The sequence below is a fragment of the Podarcis vaucheri genome, assembly GCF_965113315.1.
Source record: "Podarcis vaucheri genome assembly, chromosome: 17".
In the NCBI taxonomy this organism is placed as follows: Eukaryota; Metazoa; Chordata; class Lepidosauria; order Squamata; family Lacertidae; genus Podarcis; species Podarcis vaucheri.
This window is the reverse complement of record NC_138755.1, coordinates 5,571,843-5,591,367: the sequence shown is the minus strand read 5'-3', so window position 1 is coordinate 5,591,367 and position 19,525 is coordinate 5,571,843. Positions and strand designations below refer to the sequence as shown.

The following is a 19,525-nucleotide window of genomic DNA, read 5'->3' as shown; positions in this document are numbered from 1 at the left end:
CTGTTAGCTAGGGATGATGGGAGTTGTAGTCCCAAAACATCTGGAGGGCCGAGTTTGCCTATGCCTGCTTTAGATCTTCCTGAGCATTTAAGGATCATGCCCCTCATCGAAACTACATCATACATTACATTGGAAGCCTAGCAGAGCTATGGAGGGATGTAGGCTTTTAATGATGCCTATAGAAAGGAAAGGGTCAGAGTTCAGTGGTAGAGAATTTGCTTTACCTGTAGAAGCTGCCAGGGTCAATCCTGGCCATCTCCAGGTCTGAAACTCTGGAGCTGCTGCCAATTAGTGTAGACAATACTGACACAGTGTGAGGCAGCGGCTTCCTGCACTCCTATAAAGGAGCTGCTTGCGTGAACGTATGGATAAGGTCTGAGAACTAAAATTTATTAGCTAATTTATTCAAAATAGGACAGTGCAAAGAGTCACCCACAAAGCAGAATATGAAGCTTCTCCTGAACACATGTGGCAAGGGATTTCTCACTTGCCAACGTTGACACCAATACAGTATATAACTACAACTTGTTAATGTCTGCATCCATGGTGTCATCCGCTCTTCATCACTGTTCATGTGCTTGCCAGGCACAAGTCCTGGTTTGCCATCCCCGTTGGGCATATATATGCTACAGATTTTAAAACTGGTGTCATTTTCCAGAGTGTTTGGGTGCACCTGTTTGTCTTTAAGGTGCCACAAAACCCTTTGATGGACTGGTTTTGACATCCATTCCTTTTCCCCACGGAACTTGGAGAACTCCAGCTCTTGGGTGCTGGGATCAGATAGCTAGGGACTGTCAGGCACCTTCCTCACAACTCCCAGAAGCTGCAACAGGGAAACTGATATAAAGGCTTATGCAAAGCGTTTTGGTCTCCTGTCCGAGCGGAATAAAGGCAGAGTTTTTTTTAAAAAAAATTATTAAGATTTTACAAATTAAAACAAACATAACAATACACATACACACAAACAAAGATAACATAAAAAAGAACAAGTATAATTTCAATACCTTATTTTCTTAAAACTTATTTCACCGACCTCCTCATACCTCCCCTTCCTGCGTTCCCATTTCAAAAATTTAATTCAGCAAATCCTCACCCTTGATTTTATCTAATTATCATCCTTATTTTCCTTTCACTTAATCTTTACAGCTGTACTCGGTTTAGTTTTAAAAGCCACATTATTCTAAAATTCATAAATTTTACAATATTTCTTAAGGTAGTTCTTAAATTTATTCCAATCTTCTTCCGCCGTCTCTTTTCCCCGGTCTCGGATTCTGCCAATCATTTCTGCTATTCACCTTCATCTGCCATTCTTCCAAGGTGGGTAGATCCTGTGTCTTCCAATACTTTGTGATGAGTATTCTTGCCGCTGTTGTAGCATACATTAAAAAAGTTCTGTCTTTCTTTTGCACCGACTGGCCGACAATGCCCAGGATCAAGGCCTCTGGTTTCATAGGAAAGGTATATTTAAATACCTTTTTCATAAAGGCAGAGTTCTCTCCTCCGCAGTTCTTGATGGGGAAATGGCAGTTTCTGCTGCTTTTGAAGAAGCACCTGTCTCTCACACTGCCTTGCGCTTGGGGAAACTGGAGCAGGCACCGTTGGAAGTGGCGTAACCAGGAACTCTCATTGTACGCCCAGGGAACAAAATGTCCCTCGTGGCTCTGAACAGGTTAAGCTTCAGCCACTCCGCCCCCCACCCCCCAAAGCCCTTGGCTTATCAGGCAAAGCCTTGTGCGGAGAAATTCCTGTGAAGGGGGCAGAGGAGAGGGGTGGGGAAGGGTTGCTGGAAAAGCAGGCGCAGCCTTGGGGGGGGAGGGCGGCTGTGGATTTTAACCCACTCCCCACTCTGCCCCTGGACCTGGCCGCTTCCCTCCTGCATCTACCCTGAAAATGTTTGAGCAAGTCCAAACCTTCCTGCGCCATATCCAGGACTTCAAGCGTAAATACCTAACTCCTGCCGCCGCTTTCTGCTTTGTAGTCGAAGGACGGGAGGGAAGTGTGTTACCTTGTAGAAAGTGTGGCGGGGGTGCGCAGCGGGGAGGAAGACTTCAAAGTGATTTAGTCTGTCTTGCCAAAGGGGGGGAAAGGGGGGCTCTCTACGGGTAAGATCGGGGTGTTTATTGTGCAGGAGAGGAAGGAATTGGGCAGGTTGTTGGGGTGGTTGCATATTGTTCAAATTGCAAATGTGTGTGTATGGGTGATGTTTATCTGTAACGAACCGGAGTCACGACTTCAGCCTTGCGAAAGCCCTTTGGTCTTTCTAGTTCAGGCAAGTCAACTTTTTTTTGGGGGGGGGGAGGTGAAGCTGAAGAGCCAGTGAGGGTGTTATGTGAACCCACCTAAGAATGGAGGATATGCTAGAGGCCAGGTGAGGCTGAAAGCTTTTCCGAGGGGGGAGTTGTGGGCATGATAGCATTTCTGACTTCTATCATTAAAGCTACATTGTTCGGCGGAACATGGCTTTGATGTGAACTTGGGTCTCGTCCACTTTTTGTTGGCAAAGTTCATCAGCATCACCTGTTGTGTGGATGAGAAAGCAGCCGGAACCATCCTGAAGAATCCCTTTAGTGTTTAAAGGTTGTATGAAGTTTGTACTAAAGACAAGAGAGTGACTGTGTCTTAGGTTGTGTGTGTGTGTGTGTGTGTGTGTGTACGTGCATATACTTATGTGAATTAAGGACACGGAACCAATGGATTTGACTTGCAAGAAAGGAGATATCTCAGGTATATCTTTCTGATAGTAAGAGCTGTTTGACAGTGGAATTGTCTCCCTTGGGAAGTGGTGGACTCTCTTTCCTTGGTGATTTTTAAGCAGAGGTTGAATGGCTTTAGCTGAGATTTCTGTATTGCAGGGGGTTGGTCTAGATGACCGTCAGGGTCCCTTCCAACTCTGTAACTCTTCAGTTCTATGATTCCATGACATAAGTGTGTCTGCTTGTGAGAGAGCCCTAGCACTGAGTTAAATTTTCAGGTTCTGGCAAGTAAACATTGACTGGAACAACACTCAGGGCAGGGTATGTGGAAAGGGAAAGCACATTTTTGGAACATGCTTGTTTTTGTTTCAAAGGCAGCTCTTGTTCTCAGTATTTTGGGGAGAGAAGAACTACAGGTATGTTCACCTTTCCATACTCCACATCCTGTGTGCTCCCACTGCCTGTTTTTGAAGCCCCACACTCATGATGTGAGCCACAGTCCATACCAATCCTGTAGTTCATGGGTAGGCAAACTAAAGCCTGGGGGCCGGATCCGGCCCAATCGCCTTCTAAATCCGGCCCGTAAACGTTCCAGGAATCAGCATGTTTTTACATGAGTAGAATGTGTGCTTTTATTTAAAATGCACCTCTGGGTTATTTGTGGGGCATAGGAATTTGTTCTCCCCCCCCTTCAAAATACAGTGCGGCCACCCACAAGGTCAAGTTTGCTGACCCCTGCTGTAGTTCCTTGGAAAACACAGCTTTTTAAGCCACATTCATCTTGTACTTAAGAATGGCACATACATTTTAGTCTACTCTGAGTGGGCAATTTAAGAAAACAAATAATATTTTTTGTTCCTGAAACACATTTTAACTTTTATCTCCCTATAAACTAGATAGTGTTCCAGCTATCCTGTTTTTGTTCACTTTCCCCCAGTCTGCTCTTCTAGGAACTGGACAAGACTGGAGGAATAGCCTTGTCACTCACCTGCTTTCTACCCCTTTCCCTGCCACCGTTGTGGCTGTCATCCCCAGGAGGACGGGGAGGGGTGTTGACCCTTCAAGGACATGCATGCGTAACCTTGCTGGTGCACACAGTATTGCACAGATTTTTTTTAAAGAAAAAAAGAAGTGTTCAGGCATCAGTGAAGCTGCCAAGTCCCTCTCCTGTTCCGGCCAGTTTCGATGGAGAACAGAGAGTCCGATTGCATCTCGGTCAAGTCACAAGGCAGTGGAGATCAGCATCCAGAGCAGGCAGATTGGGGAGAATCTTCTTCCACATAAGCTCAAGGGGATGCAAAGATATTTAAAGTGAGAAAAGCACAATTTGTGAGCTTTGGCGATGCAAAGGAAGATTCCCAAGTGATAAGTGAGGTGATTCAAAACGCATGTATGATTAGCAGCTTTGGGTGAGAAAATTTCCCGGCAGACTGAGACCAATGTTATTGGGTAGACGCAGTGCAATGTTAGACTATGGAACTCACTGCCACAACAGGAAGCAATGGCCAACTGGAATGTCTTTAAAATAGGCAGGTTCTTGAAGGAGAAGGCTATTGAAGGCTACTAGCCATGGGAGCTGTGTTCTGCCTCCCCTGCCAGAGTCATGATGCCTCTTTATACCATTTACTGGGGGCTGTCCCATCAGATAAGTTATCTTGCTTCTAATGACTTTCTTTTTCTTTTGTTAAATCATTTTTATTAATTTTCCAATAAAAAACATCCAATTAACATATCAAATTGTAGCACCCTGCTTGTGGTTAACGCTTAGCTGGAATGAAATATTCAACGCAGCAACAGAGAAATTAAAAAAATAATTTATTTGTCAGACAAATAAATAAGAGGCACAGTGGTATATGGTTACCAAGCTCTGGCCTGGCCTCCTGCCATTATGGCCAGCACTTATATTCCCTTAATCCAGCCCCCTTTGCTCCTCCTGTGGCTGCCTCTGTTCAATCAGCCTGGTTGGATTTCCTATTGGCTGATTGCTATAATTAATTCTAAGAGATACACCCATATCCTCCTGTCCTTATATGGAACACAAAGAGCTATATATTGTTACATCTATAAATGACAAATAAGTAGTAATATATCTTACATGTGTCTCAACAAGGAATCTTAATTACCAGCTCACCTCTTGTCTTCCTTGCCCTCCAAAACAGATGGTTAATAATTTTAAAATTTTATCTTGAACAGATGTCAGAGACCTTGGGTTCATATTCTCATGCATCATCAATGAAATATCTCCTTTTGGAGGTCTTTAAACAAAGGTCTGACAGCCATCTGTCATGCGGGCTCGTTTTGGCGTCTCTTGTCTGACAAGGGGGGCTAAATACAACTATATGAAATCTAGCATTTCTTAAATCCTTTGCATAATTACATTTAAGACAATATATTTAATACATAACATAGATAGCTTTTTAGAAGGATAAACTTCCTCAAAGTAAAAAGGAAGAAACAGTTTACAGCCTCAAAATAAAATAGGAGAAAAAGCCTCTTCCCCTTTTTACACTCCCCCCCCCCTTCTCTAGCCAGCCATGTGCTCTTGGCCTTTTGTCCTGTGGCTCAAGTTTAACGGTTTTATTATGTTTGGTCTCTGCCCTTTTTATAACATGTAAGGTCAGTGTCCTCACTCAGTCTGTAATTCCAGCTTTTACGACTTTGAGAATTGTTTTCTGCTATAAATCAAGGGGGGGGCCCTTTGTCTGGGAGGAAAACACTGTCAGTGTTTTCTTAAGCAGCTGGTCTGCCTGGCATGAATACTTTTGAAAATCTAAGCCCATTTAATTTAGGAACCTGATCAAGATATAAGCCAATATATGCCTTGATTAAAAATGCAGTCTATATTCAGATGCCACATTCCCCCCTTTCAAGCTCAAGGACCTTGCCACCAAGAATCCTTGATAGCTTGAACTTCATCATATTCCTGAGTTAAAGCTCTGTATAGGGCCATGATATGAGGTAGAGTTTCATTCGAAATCATCTTGCTAATTGTACTTCTAAAACATGAAATGATACATGGCATCATACATAAAACCATCACTACTACTGTCAAGAAAAACAAGCAAGACAATAGTATCCCTTTTAGGTAACCAATTGGTGAGCCATCCCATATCCCATCCTTCCCATGTTTGTACTGGGACATGTGCTATACTTTCCATCTTTGTGGCCAACACACGGATTGCCTCACCATTATCTGAAATGTTAAAGCAACAGGCATTCCCTGTCAAGTTCAAGACTCCACATAGGGCTCCCTGCTTGGCAAGTACATAATCCATTCCCATTTACAGCTGCAAAATGACGGCTCTACTTTCATCCAGCTGTTATGCAATGTCTCAAACTCTGGGCCGTTACATTGGTTACAAGTTCCACTACTGCTTGCAATCGAATTATTCTCTTTAGATTATAAATAGGATCCCGTGCCCCTTGTATGAGCTCACCAGGATTCCAGGAGGCAGGATCATAATAGGCTATAATGCGCTCTGGTGGCCAATCATCAGTACCGCTCCAACTTTGGGTACTTCCTCCTGCTATATGAGAAATATCAGCGTTTCTTCGTGTACGCTTGGCCAAATTAGTGGGCATAATCCACATTGGTGGTAATACCCCAGGAAACAAGTCCCACTCCATTTGGAGGGGAGTTTCTTGTATGCCCATTCTCCACATATCCACCACAACCATCGGGTCTGAGGTTTTTGGTATGTGGAGTACAGAAGGCGAAATAGCAAAAGAGGTAGAGAGTTCACAGTGCAGTATGTTAGATTGCCTTTTTCTGTCACAGTTATGTTCCATACAACTTTCCATGCATGAATAAAAGGAGGTGCACAGGGCAAGGCATTCCGAGTTCGATAGGTAGTACCGTGTGCCCAGGTATTCTTAATATTATCCCAAGTATAGTGACAATGAGAAGAGCCTATCATGGTAGAATCAGCTGCATCTGATGATTTATGTACACAGAATTCCCCTTGTACAGGTATAACTCGTAATGGTTTAGTTGAGTTCCATCCGGGGAAATTCTGTATTTCTGTTTGGTGTGGCATTTCGCTTACCATACCAATGGCATCTAATGGTATCGGTAATAAGGGCATACCTCCCTCTGAATCATCTGGCCCAAGAGAGCAAACAAGGCAATTGGTCCTATTTGCAACATTGGCTACCATTTCAGCTAAACCTACCCACATATTGTGGTCATAGCGGAATCCATATTTAGCAAATTTGGTCAGATTCAAGGACCCTTCCCCTTCCCAAGGGATCAGGATTAATAATAAAATCATGTTGATGTCTAGCATATGCATTCCTTTCACAAAAGATTACCTTATTGTGATAGCAAATAAATATTAGTCCCAATATAATTCCCCCAGTGACAGAAATGGGGAACCACCAAGACCAAAACATATATCCCAAGGATCCCCAATGTGTAATATCTCTGATAATTGTTCCACAAGGGGGCAGTCAATCAATTGTATAAGAGAATCTTTCCGCTCACAGTCTCTGGTTCAGACGCTCCTCAAGCTTCAGGCGTGCGCAGGTCAGCCAGCTTCCAGTGTTGTGGCTGCAGCAGGCCGGTCGTCTAATGTTGCCCGTGACCTAGCCCGTTGCCCGTAGGGCTAGATACAGGGGTTTTTGGAGAGAGTCAGTTTTAAAGGATTAGAGGGGTCACCTTTGCACGTCCAACTGCCTTCGGACTTCTTCAAACGGGAGTGATGAATCCAGGGGGGTCACCTCAGCTACCTTCACCGCTGTTGGAGTAGAGAGCAAGACGGTGTAAGGTCCACGCCACTTAGGTGCAAGTGGATCACGTTTCCACTCTTTCACCCATATGCTATGCCAGCCTGGAGCTGATGAATCGGCACGGCAATGCTGCACGGCGTGCGCTCGAGGGCCCACCTGTTAAGAAAAACAAACAAACAAACAAACACGGGAGAGAGACAAAAACACGGGAGAGAGATTGCACTTGTCCCTGTGTCGCATGGTCTCCTATTTGTTTGAGGTCAGTTGGAATATCCTGAACAAAGGAGGGCGGCCTCCCATACAGGAGCTCAAAAGGTGACAACTTAAGTCTTTTTGTGGGTGTGCACCGAACACGAAACAGTGTTATGGGTAACACGTCTACCCTCCTGAGACTTTAGACATATTAGTGGGCTTCTGGCATGCCCTGCAGATACCTTGCACAAGCATCTGGCAGTAGGTGTTAAGCCTGGCCAGGTGAATTGCATTGTTTGGATCCCAATTAGGATCTTCCAAGGGAAAGTTGTCCTGGAGATGACGGTCAATATTATAAATATTTCCCACTCTGGCCTGCTCACGCAAATATATCTGTGCCTTTTCAATTATGTCTCTCCTTTCCTCAGTGGTGAAGAGAGTATTCAGGAGCTGGCGACAATCTGTCCAAGTAGGACTATGAGTATTTACTATTGAAGTCACCAAGTCCATCATAGCCCGAGGTTTTTCTGCGAAAGGTGGGGTGTTTTCCAATTCATCAGATCCGTAGTTGTGAATGGAATGTACTGGAGGATCGAAGTTCGAGGTGGCCGTGGTCCGGGTTGCCCATTAACCAGCACAGGCTCCTCAAGTGCATCAAATACTCTTCTAAGAGGGGCTACTACGTGACCTTTCTCTTCGCTTTGCTCTAGGGGCCTCAAATCATAGGGGATGGTATTTGTCCCAAGGCGTTCTTTTAGCAGCTTTATACGCCTGGCTGTATTGCTTGCTGACCGATTAAGGTCTCCCTGTAACTTCTGTAATAATTCTCTAGGACTTGGATGTACAGGGGTTTGGGGTAGGCAATCAGTTATTCCACTAAAAGAGACTGTAGATGGAGTTCTACTGGGACTCACAGGTGGAATAACCACTTCTGCTTGGGCTTCATTATAGGACTCCAATGCCTCCTGAAGATATTTATCATAATCTATCAAGGAATCAAGTTCTGTGACTCCACCCCCATTATTCGTTCCACTTTCTTGCCTTGGGGTTACAACTGGTGGAGGGTTTGAATTAGGCTCCCTTCGATGTGGAGCATAGGGTGGAGATAGAAGCACCTCTTCCTCTGGTCCCTCAAAAATGGGTTTGAGTTTATTTGGCAAGATTCCTTTCCTAGCTTCGGCTTTTACAGCCAATAATTTGCATCGTTGGACTTTGCATTCCCTTATCCATGGAGGATTTTTATTTAATGTGCTCAGCCAGGAATCTATATATGAAAATTGTTCTGGGCACCCTCCAGTTTCTTTGGCGATGTTAGGCCAAAGTTTGCTTACTAAATTTATATCAAAGGTTCCTTGAGATGGCCATCCAGTATTTTGTTTCGGCCACTCTAGTTCACATAACGTTCTCAGGCGCTCTGGCGTCATTTTGACTCCATATGCCCCTGAGAAGGCTTTCTTAAAATTATTTAACATACATTTAAGAGGTGTATTTCCCCCCTTTGAACCCCCAACTCCCATTGTATGGCCCTGTGAAGTATCCACTCAGTCACTCACACACACACCTTACTGGGAAACGAAGTAGTACTCACTCCACACTTAGGTCAGCTACACATTGTACTTTCTCACACATGCAATGCGCCAGATACTTCAACCATACTCTACCTCCCAATCTTCCCTTTTCCCTACACCAGATCACCATCTGATGTACCCAGCCACCTAGCGTACTCAGTTCCCCTTTACTGAGACGCAGAAGTTTGATCAGGACTTCTCTTCCTCCCAATTAATTGGAGGGCCAAAACCCCTTAGTGCACTTACCCTTAGCTGGTTCCCTGTTTATTTCTCTGGTTCCCCCCGGTCCGTCGCCGTCAGTGGGCAGGGTATCAGACAGACGAGACTGCTGCGTTCCCCTGGAAAAAATTTTTCCAGTGCGCGCTGGGTAGGCAATCAGTTGTCCTCTCTCTTGTACCCCGTCCAGTAAGGCGAAGGGGCTGCGTTCCAGCAGACCACTTATCCGAGTCGCAGGCACCATAAAATGTAGCACCCTGCTTGTGGTTAACGCTTAGCTGGAATGAAATATTCAACGCAGCAACAGAGAAATTAAAAAAATAATTTATTTGTCAGACAAATAAATAAGAGGCACAGTGGTATATGGTTACCAAGCTCTGGCCTGGTCTCCTGCCATTATGGCCAGCACTTATATTCCCTTAATCCAGCCCCCTTTGCTCCTCCTGTGGCTGCCTCTGTTCAATCAGCCTGGTTGGATTTCCTATTGGCTGATTGCTATAATTAATTCTAAGAGATACACCCATATCCTCCTGTCCTTATATGGAACACAAAGAGCTATATATTGTTACATCTATAAATGACAAATAAGTAGTAATATATCTTACATGTGTCTCAACAAGGAATCTTAATTACCAGCTCACCTCTTGTCTTCCTTGCCCTCCAAAACAGATGGTTAATAATTTTAAAATTTTATCTTGAACAGATGTCAGAGACCTTGGGTTCATATTCTCATGCATCATCAATGAAATATCTCCTTTTGGAGGTCTTTAAACAAAGGTCTGACAGCCATCTGTCATGCGGGCTCGTTTTGGCGTCTCTTGTCTGACAAGGGGGGCTAAATACAACTATATGAAATCTAGCATTTCTTAAATCCTTTGCATAATTACATTTAAGACAATATATTTAATACATAACATAGATAGCTTTTTAGAAGGATAAACTTCCTCAAAGTAAAAAGGAAGAAACAGTTTACAGCCTCAAAATAAAATAGGAGAAAAAGCCTCTTCCCCTTTTTACACTCCCCCCCCCCCCTTCTCTAGCCAGCCATGTGCTCTTGGCCTTTTGTCCTGTGGCTCAAGTTTAACGGTTTTATTATGTTTGGTCTCTGCCCTTTTTATAACATGTAAGGTCAGTGTCCTCACTCAGTCTGTAATTCCAGCTTTTACGACTTTGAGAATTGTTTTCTGCTATAAATCAAGGGGGGGGCCCTTTGTCTGGGAGGAAAACACTGTCAGTGTTTTCTTAAGCAGCTGGTCTGCCTGGCATGAATACTTTTGAAAATCTAAGCCCATTTAATTTAGGAACCTGATCAAGATATAAGCCAATATATGCCTTGATTAAAAATGCAGTCTATATTCAGATGCCACAAAATCACAATCCAATAAAAATAAAAAAATAAAATAAAAAGGGTCAAATTATCTTCCAAATTATAATTATTAATTTTGGGGGGCTTCCCATAGTCTGGACCTTGAAGCATATCTCCAAATCTCAGTCCTGTCTCTCCTCACTGTTTCCATATTTTCCACATCTCGATTTTAACCCTTTAAACTTCTCTGTCTCTGGCGCATCTGATGAATTTCTTAAGTGAATTCCCTCTCGAACTCCCAGTCTGGCACTCAACTCATGTGACTTCATGGGCAGAAGATTCTGGTATGGGGACCATAATCCATGGGGCAGCTGGGTCATAGCTGAGTTTCTTGGTGAAGGAGGCTCTTTTGCAAGGCAGTCGTCTTCAGCTGGTGGTTTAGCGCTCACGGCTGCTTTGCAGCCTAACCCAAAGCAGGCCTGGATAAGGGAGTCATTGGCGCACCCCGCAATTGCCTAACCTTGACTCCCATAGGTTCAGGTTGGGGGGGTCACAAGTGTTATAAGAATTTTAAGGTCTGTGTTGTTGTTGTTGTTTAGTCAGTCCTGAAACCATTTTAACTCCCAAACTGACCAAATGTTTCTCTGCAAGGAGAGGAGGAAATGGAAAAAAACCTTCCCATTGTCTCAGGAATTAAGTAATTACCATCTCAGAGGAATGGCCAAACTCCCAGAAAAGGCAATCAGATAAGGCATTATCAGATAACCTGGCAGACAGGAAAAACAACAACATTCAAATTTCTGTTGTGGACGTCTTTTCTGTGATGTCGGTATGATGTTTGTGGGGGGTGTCTTGGGCTACACCCCTCCTGTGATGTATGTATGATGTATGGAGGGGTGGCCTTGAGCTCCAGGGCACGGAATTTCAAAATGGATATATAAGGCCTTGCGTGCCATTGTTCTGGGTTCCTCCTTTCCTGCATGTGAGGGGAGCACCTTGTTGCAACAGTCAATAAAGATCAGGCTTACTAGCTGCTTTGCTTCGCAATATTCTCTGGTTGGTCTCTGTTATTTTCTCCTGCCAATAGAGAACCTACAAAAGGACTCTATTTGGGCTCTTGGGTACCCCATAAGGGAAAAGGAGCAGGTTTTTTTTACTTATATCACAAGCAAGAGACTTCAGCCAGGAGACAGAAGCAAAACAGCAGCCTGTAGGCATGATCTTTATTGCTGCAACAATGCTTCCCACCACTATAGAGATGAAGCGGCCAGAAGCCCTGAGCAATGGTTACATCCGTATTTTAAGTTTCCCAAAGTTTCCCATAATACACCTCAGGATGCATCATCAAGACATCATAGATATGTGACAGAAAAGATGTGGCCTCAGGTAGAACCTGAGATCCAGGCATGCCCCTGTCCCACATACCTGAGTCAAGTCAAATATACCCCTTTGTCTTGCCTGGTCTTCATCCCACTATGGGGTGGGTGGGCCTTGTGATTGAGATGGTCTGACACTCATCATGGCAGGATATCATCTGCCATGATTCCTTGGGAAGGCCCTGCTGATGTGGGGATTATGGTGGGCTCACTCACCTCCCCTTAGCCATCACTTCCCTGCGTCCTAAATGCCATTGGAACTGAGAAGATCGATACAACGATGTGATTTCTTATGAATTTCTAAAGTTTTCCCACTGAACCAGTACATAGATACATTTATCAGTGAATTTCTACATTTGTTAATGGGCAGCAGAGGCTCTTTGTCTTTGCCTTGTACTGTGGAGAGGCAATGTTCATGGGAGGAGGTTTCTCACCCCACTTCCAATTTCCCAGTAACAGCCACACCAGCAGCGCTGTGGCTGAAGAATGAGTCCCCAAATGGACCTTGGGGATAATCGTGTCTACTAGGTCCAGTCGTGGCCGACTCTGGGGTCGCGGCGCTCATCTTGCTTTACTGGCCAAGGGAGCCGGCATACAGCTTCCGGGTCATGTGGCCAGCATGACTAAGCCGCTTCTGGCGAACCAGAGCAGCGCACGGAAACTCCGTTTACCTTCCCGCCAGAGTGGTACCTATTTATCTACTTGCACTTTGTGCTTTTGAACTGCTAGGTTGGCAGGAGCAGGGACCAAGCAACGGGAGCTCACCCTGTCGCGGGGATTTGAAGTGCCGACCTTCTGATCGGCAAGTCCTGGGCTCTGTGGTTGAACCCACAGCTCCAAAGAGTGGGAGGCTATGCTTTGATCCATCTGCTCTCTCTCCTCCCAGCCAGCTCCCTGTTGCCCCATCCAGAAGAGGGTCCCTCTCATCAGGAAGATGGTGGGCTCTTAGCGCGGCTATCCCACGGCGATGTCGGGGGCATCTTCCGGCAGGCGGGGAGCCGGGTGCGGATGAGGGTCCGGAATCGCAAGGACGCAGGTAAGCAATTGCAGCGGGCTTTTGGGGGAGAGGATGGTGAGGGGTATAAAGTGAGGAGCAAGGGAGCCTGGGAAAGGCGAGCAAGGGTAGAAAATGGGGGTTGGTGGGAGCATTGCAGAAGGAGGCCTGAGGGAGGAGGAAGGGCAGGTGCTGAGGGATGGATGGATGGATGGATGGATGGATGGATGGATGGATGGATGGATGGAAGGAAGGAAGGAAGGGGCAGTGGAGACTCATGCTGACTCTTTCGATTCACTTCCAGGAGTTTCCAGCGATTTGAACACAGCTGATATTGATGTAGGCGAATGTCCCCGAAGCCCCACCTACCGCCTCTCCCAGCTCCAGGTATTGAAAACCCTGGGAATGGGTAGCTGGGGACCCTGGATGGAGAAGGGGCCTTCTGGGTGCTAGGTTTGAAAGGTGGTCAGAAGTGGGGGAGGATGGAGCTAGAGCGAAGGGTGAGTCAGGGCTGGCTGGCAGGTCTATACCCCAGGCAAGGACTGGCCCTGCAACCCTTTTCCGATTCCACCCTTGGCGCTCTGCACTTACTTCCCTGCTGGCCTGTGTGTGCCACTCAGTTTCTCGTGTCTGCAGTGACCTGTGGGCTCCATTGTCTTTGCCCGCTCCACTTCTGCTGCCTGTGAGAGATCCAGGATTGGTGGAGCTGGACAGACTTCACTTTGTATAGGGGAAAGGCAGACCTATAAGGTGGCTGTTGTGAAGAGAAAGGGTGTCGCTCAGTCAAGGAGCACGTACCTCCTGGCAGTAGTTATAATAACCACAAATTAATGTAATAAACATGGGGCAGGTCAGACAAACAGAAGTACTTATTTATGCTACGACACAATGTAGGAATAGCCACCTTGGAGGGCTTTAAAAGGAGGTGAAAATAATAATAGTAATAGTAATAGTAATAGTAATAGTAATAGTAATAGTAATAATAATAATTTATTATTTATACCCCGCCCATCTGGCTGGGTTTCCCCAGCCACTCTGTGTGGCTTCCAACAAAACACTAAAATACAATAACATATTAAACATTAAAGGGAACCCTGACCACTAGGTCCAGTCATGACCGACTCTGGGGTTGTGCGCTCATCTCGCTCTATAGGCCGAGGGAGCCGGCGTTTGTCCGCAGACAGCTTCTGGGTCATGTGGCCAGCATTACTAAGCCGCTTCTGGTGAACCAGAGCAGCACACGGAAACGCCATTTACCTTCCCGCTGGAGCGGTACCTATTTATCTACTTGCACATGACGTGCTTTCGAACTGCTAGGTTGGCAGTTGAACTGCTAGGTTAAACATTAAAAGCTTCCCTAAACAGGGCTGCCTTCAGATGTGAATGGCTACAGGTTGTCCCGATGGCTTTGTTCTACCTCCAGGATCATGGGCAGGGAAGAGATGAGCTAGAAGAACTAGTACGTCGAGAGATGAAGTGATCTGATTGGGTGTTGTGTCAGTCTAAACCATAGTCAGCTAATCTCTTTCTTTGGACACGGTTCCTTATCCTGGGTCATATTTTACAAGGGATGCCTGCCCCTCACTTCCTTCTATCTGGGTTGTGGAAGAGAAGGCTTCTCTTGTGATACCTCTGCATCCTAATCTGTGGAAGAAAGGAGCAAATGGCTTCGTTTTAACATAATGACTCAGGAACCACTAAATTCTAGTTTGGATTAGGTTGCTGGAACCTGTTTGGATCAGGTTCAGTTCTGAGCCAAGTGGGAACGCCACCACAAGGTATGGCGATGCCTTGGCATTGGCCCCTCACACATAACTGCACTGGTGACTTGCAGGTGTGAATGTACCATTGCAAACCTAATGCCACAGGCAGGCACCTTCCACCACCTCCTGCATTCAGGTGTGAGCAGGCCCTTTAGATAGTTTTGAAAAAGGACTGGGGAAATTTGCAACTATTCACACCTGTTGCCCATGCAAACCAAGTGGAAGCAGCCATGATCTAGGGCAGTATTCCTCTTTGAGTATCAGATGAGGGGAGACTACAAGAAGGGGGATGACTACCACCCTCAAACCTTCCTTGTGAGCATAGGCGCCAACTCTATGGGGCTGAGGACACCTCAGCTCCCCCCCAAAGTATGTGGGGACTAGGCTGCGATCGTGGAAAGCCCTGTCGGGACTCCCCACAGTGGTGGAGGGCCCAACCAGGCCTTCCAACACACAATAAACCCCCAAAGTCAGCCGTAACTTGGCGCATACACTTGTGAGCTCTCAAAAGCATCCATGGCTTTTGGAGACAGGTTGCTTCACTACAGGGATGGGGAAGCTGTGTCCCTGCAGGTGTTGCTTGGCTGCAGCTCCCACCATCCCTGACTATTTGCTGTGCTGGCTGGGGCTGATGGACTGGAGAGCCACAGCTTCCCTGCCCTTGCTGTACCCCATAGTCTGATACAATAACTCAGGGCAATCCTTATACCTGCCTTTGTGGTTTCTCGCTCTTCTCTTCAGGAGACTGGCCAATATTCTGTGGAGCTGCAACGAGGACCCAGCGGCTTTGGCTTCAGTTTGAGAGGCGGAAGTGAATATAACATGGACATCTATGTCTTGGCCCTCATGGAGGGTGGACCAGCCCAGCAGTGTGGCAAGATTCAGGTATGTGATGCGGTCTGGGAACACCCAGTGCTGCGGGCAAGTGCAAACCTGGCTCGTTCCTTGAATGGGAAACCACTAGGGAGAGCCTCAACCGGGAACATGACAGAAATGTGGCTCTGCTCTAAAAATGTGATCTGTGAGTCAGGAAGTGCCCAGTGCAAATTTTACCATCACCCACGAACTTGCTAAGTACCCTTAAGCAAGACACCAATCCTCAACACAATTCCCCCCCCCCAGATAATTATATTGGCCTACCAGACACGCTTTAAAAAGAATACGCAAGAATAATGCATGCAGAGCATTCTGAGCACTCAAAAAGAGTTACTTTAATGCTGCAAAATGAGATTATCAGGTTCCCCTGAATGGGCAGCAATATGTGTGTGTTCTGTGTGGAGCTGTGCATATTCTATATTCAGTATATTCTACATTCAGCCTTACTATTCTTCTTCTTCTTCTTCTTCTTCTTCTTCTTCTTCTTCTTCTTCTTCTTCTTCTTCTTCTTCTTCCCCGCCCATCTGGCTGGGTTTCCCCAGTTACTCTGGGCGGCTTACAGCACATAGAAGATAGTAAAACATTAGACATTAAAAATTTCCCGCCACAGGGCTGCCTTCAAATGTCTTCTAAAAGTCAGATAGTTGTTTATTTCCTTGACATCTGATGGGAAGGCGTTCCACAGGGCGGGCGCCACTACCGAGAAGGCCCATTATTACCATGCCTATCCAATGTGTGGAAACACATTGTGAAATCTCCAGAACAAAGCAAAACCCCAGCCAGCTCTTGGCAGTGATGGTGAGTTTTACACCGTGGCAGGTGAGCGACCAGCTGGTAGAGATCAACGGAGAGCCTACAGCAGGAATGACGCATGCTCAAGCTGTGGAGCACATCCGCAACGGGGGAAGCCGGATACGCCTGGTGCTGAAGAGGGGCAACGGGTTCGTTCCGGATTATGGTACGTCCATGTTCTTTTCTGCCCATCCCTCTCTTCCTCCACAGTAGAGATAGGCTCAAGCCGACCCCACGGTTAATGCAACACGTGAGAAATGATCACAGGGGAGATGGGATGGCCCAGGTGGAAATTTCAGGTGGGAATAGTCTGGCACACTCCCCGCCCCACCAGCAAATTTCCCCCTAACCCTTAAGGGAGAAGAAGAAAACCACGATTAGTTTCTCTGTTTCAAGAGAGGTGCCGTAACCCAGGATGATAGGCCTTGTAATGGACTTCTCCCAGTTTCTTTAAAAATATGCTTATATGCTGTTTTTCTGAGCAAAATCTGTCCAAAGGGGCTTACAACAATAAAAAGTATACACACTAACACTAAGGACAAAACAGATTTTCAAAACTCCCCACCTTTTCTCTGCAGAGAGACAGGTTCTGGGTCTGCAATATTCACCCCTCTCTCCTCTTCTTTTTTCTTTCCTGCCCTGCCGTCCTTCGTCCGTCTGACCCACCATACACCACCCCGACCCACTCATGGTGTTGTCTGACCCCCTCCCCCCCCCCACTTCTCTGCCTAATCTGTGCCAACCTCACCTTAACCTTTTCTGGTCTGCTTTGCCTTCCTGGTCTGTGATGGCTCCATCCCCTACTCCCGGTCTGTGCTGGCCTTGTAACTTCCCTATCACTTCCTCTCCGCCCCCAAAGTCTCCATCTGTCTCCGCCCCACAGGGCAGCCGCTGGCCAGTCTGGCTCTCTGCGTGACCAACTCCCCCCGGGGGGAGCCCTGCTTCTGCCTCGTGGGACGGGTCGAACATAAATGGTGGGTGTCCAGCCCCCAGCCGGACCAGCAGAACCACTCAGCCCAGTCCCTTTCTCTCCCATAGTCTCCCAGGGAATCATCCTCAAACAACAAGAGCAATGAGAACTTTGCAACAGGTGGAGCCACCTCTCCTTCTTCCCCTCTCTTCCCACCACCACATTAGGACCCTTCCCTGGTCTCCCTGCTCCTGTTTCCCCAGCATCACCCCAACAGACCTCCCCCCCACCAAGCCAAAGCTGTGTGTATTCTGCAGTTCTGCACAAGTACAGAAAAGGAGCAGAATTTTGGTATGAGCTGCATAATGCAGCCGCTTCAGACTCCTGGGCTGAAGACAGACGTGCCCTTTTCATAGCAAGGGGGCACCTGTGCGTTCTGTCCAAACATACTTCCATTTTGCAGGGCTGGTTGCTAAAATAGCAGAAGCCAGCCGCGAGAAGTAGTGCTTGGTTGGTGGTTGTAATGTCACAGAGCCAATTCCCCGCTTGCAATCACTTGTTAAATTACAAGTCTTGGCTGAGTGACACATTATAATTTCTCTTTTAATAGCAAATTCCTTACCCTTGGGGTTTTGAAGACCGTCTTTAAAGCATGCGGATAGTGCTTGCTAAAAAAAAAGACTTTAAAGGCAGATACGTACTTCTGTGCCTTGCGGAGGCCATTGGCTAGTAGAAACAGAATAAATTATGCAATCTAAATATTCACGCTTGCATAATTCAGCTTTCACAGTGCAGAATTGTGGTTTTTTTCCGTATGCCCTGGCCATAGCTACCATTGCCTCTGGTTGCCTCCTCCATTTTCCATTTCTCACTGATTTGTCTGGGATTCCTCCTCCACATATTAGCACGTTGTGAAACGTTATAGACCTGTCTATGTAATACTGGATTCCTCCCCAAACCTCTTTCCAACTTGCTGTACCCACCTAGCTCCTCCCCTGTCCCAGAAGCCTCCCTCCAGCCCAGCTAGGAGATACACAAACCGCCCAAGTTCCATGTTGCCAAGCTGGCCTGTGGTGGCACCCCCAAGGCAAAAGGGAAATTTGGGTAGGATCCTGCCTCTAGAAGCCCAGAGGGCAGGAAGGCAGCCTGGGAGGTGTGAGGACGCTTCCCAGGGTTCCTTGGAGGGAAGCCACAACAGCTGAACCACTTTAAACTGGTGGGGCAGAGAGGCCTTCTCAGTGGAAAACATTGCAGAGGGAAGTTCTCATACTCCTAGAGCCTCGATCCAATCTGGAGACCTCAAAGGGCAGTAGAAGAAACCCCAGGGAGCTCTCAGGGAGATCCCAGAAAACAGCAGACCTCTCCCCAATCTTGAGTCCCCATAAATTGTTTGTGGCACTGTGGGTTAAACCACAGAGCCTAGGACTTGCCCATTGGAAGGTCGGCGGTTTGAATCCCTGCGACGGGGTGAGCTCCCATTGCTCGGTCCCTGCTCCTGCCAACCTAGCAGTTCAAAAGCACGTCAAAGTGCAAGCAGATAAATAGGTACTGCTCCGGCGGGAAGGTAAACAACGTTTCCGTGCTCTGCTTTGGTTCGCCACAAGCGGCTTAATCATGCTGGCCACATAGAATCATAGAATCATAGAGTTGGAAGAGACCACAAGGGCCATCGAGTCCAACCCCCTGCCAAGCAGGAAACATGACCCGCAAGCTGTACGCCGGCTCCCTCGGCCAGTAAAGCAAGAAGAGTGCCGCAACCCCAGAGTCGGCCACAACTGGACCTAATGGTCAGGGGGCCCTTTACCTTTTTACAACCCCCATCATCCCCAGCCAGCATGGCCCCATGGTCAAGGATGATGGGCGATGTAGTCCAACAATACCTGGGGACCAAAGGTCAAGGAAGGCTGCCCTAAGGTTTCAGAGATGATGGGTCGTATCAGAGTATCCTGAGGGATGTGGATTCCTGGGCAGAATTGGACGCTGGAGCTCCACAGCGTAGTTCCAAGGCAGGCTTCCTCAAAGGCGGCCCTCCAGATGTTTTGAGACTACAATTCCCATCATCCCTGACCACTGGTCCTGCTAGCTAGGGATTGTGGGAGTTGTGGGCCAAA

At 46.7% G+C, this 19,525-nt stretch overlaps 1 protein-coding gene and 1 long non-coding RNA gene across 5 annotated transcripts in view; one reads left to right on the top strand and one right to left on the bottom strand.

Moving 5' to 3' along the window:
• Positions 1-19,525, bottom strand: part of LOC309522359 — a 205,901-nt gene that overhangs the window by 88,379 nt on the left and 97,997 nt on the right. The window lies entirely within an intron of this gene.
• The window catches only part of MAGIX (MAGI family member, X-linked), a 41,379-nt gene that overhangs the window by 17,688 nt on the left and 4,166 nt on the right, over positions 1-19,525 (top strand). For 3 of the 4 annotated variants that reach the window (XM_082205426.1, XM_082205425.1, XM_082205428.1), the window contains 4 exons: positions 12,966-13,115; positions 13,378-13,460; positions 15,578-15,721; positions 16,532-16,670. In XM_082205426.1, the coding sequence (XP_082061552.1) occupies positions 12,966-13,115; positions 13,378-13,460; positions 15,578-15,721; positions 16,532-16,670 (516 nt within the window). Of the gene's footprint in view, positions 1-12,965; positions 13,116-13,377; positions 13,461-15,577; positions 15,722-16,531; positions 16,671-17,363; positions 17,479-19,525 lie in introns of all 4 variants that reach the window. The other variant, XM_082205427.1, reaches the window with a different exon arrangement.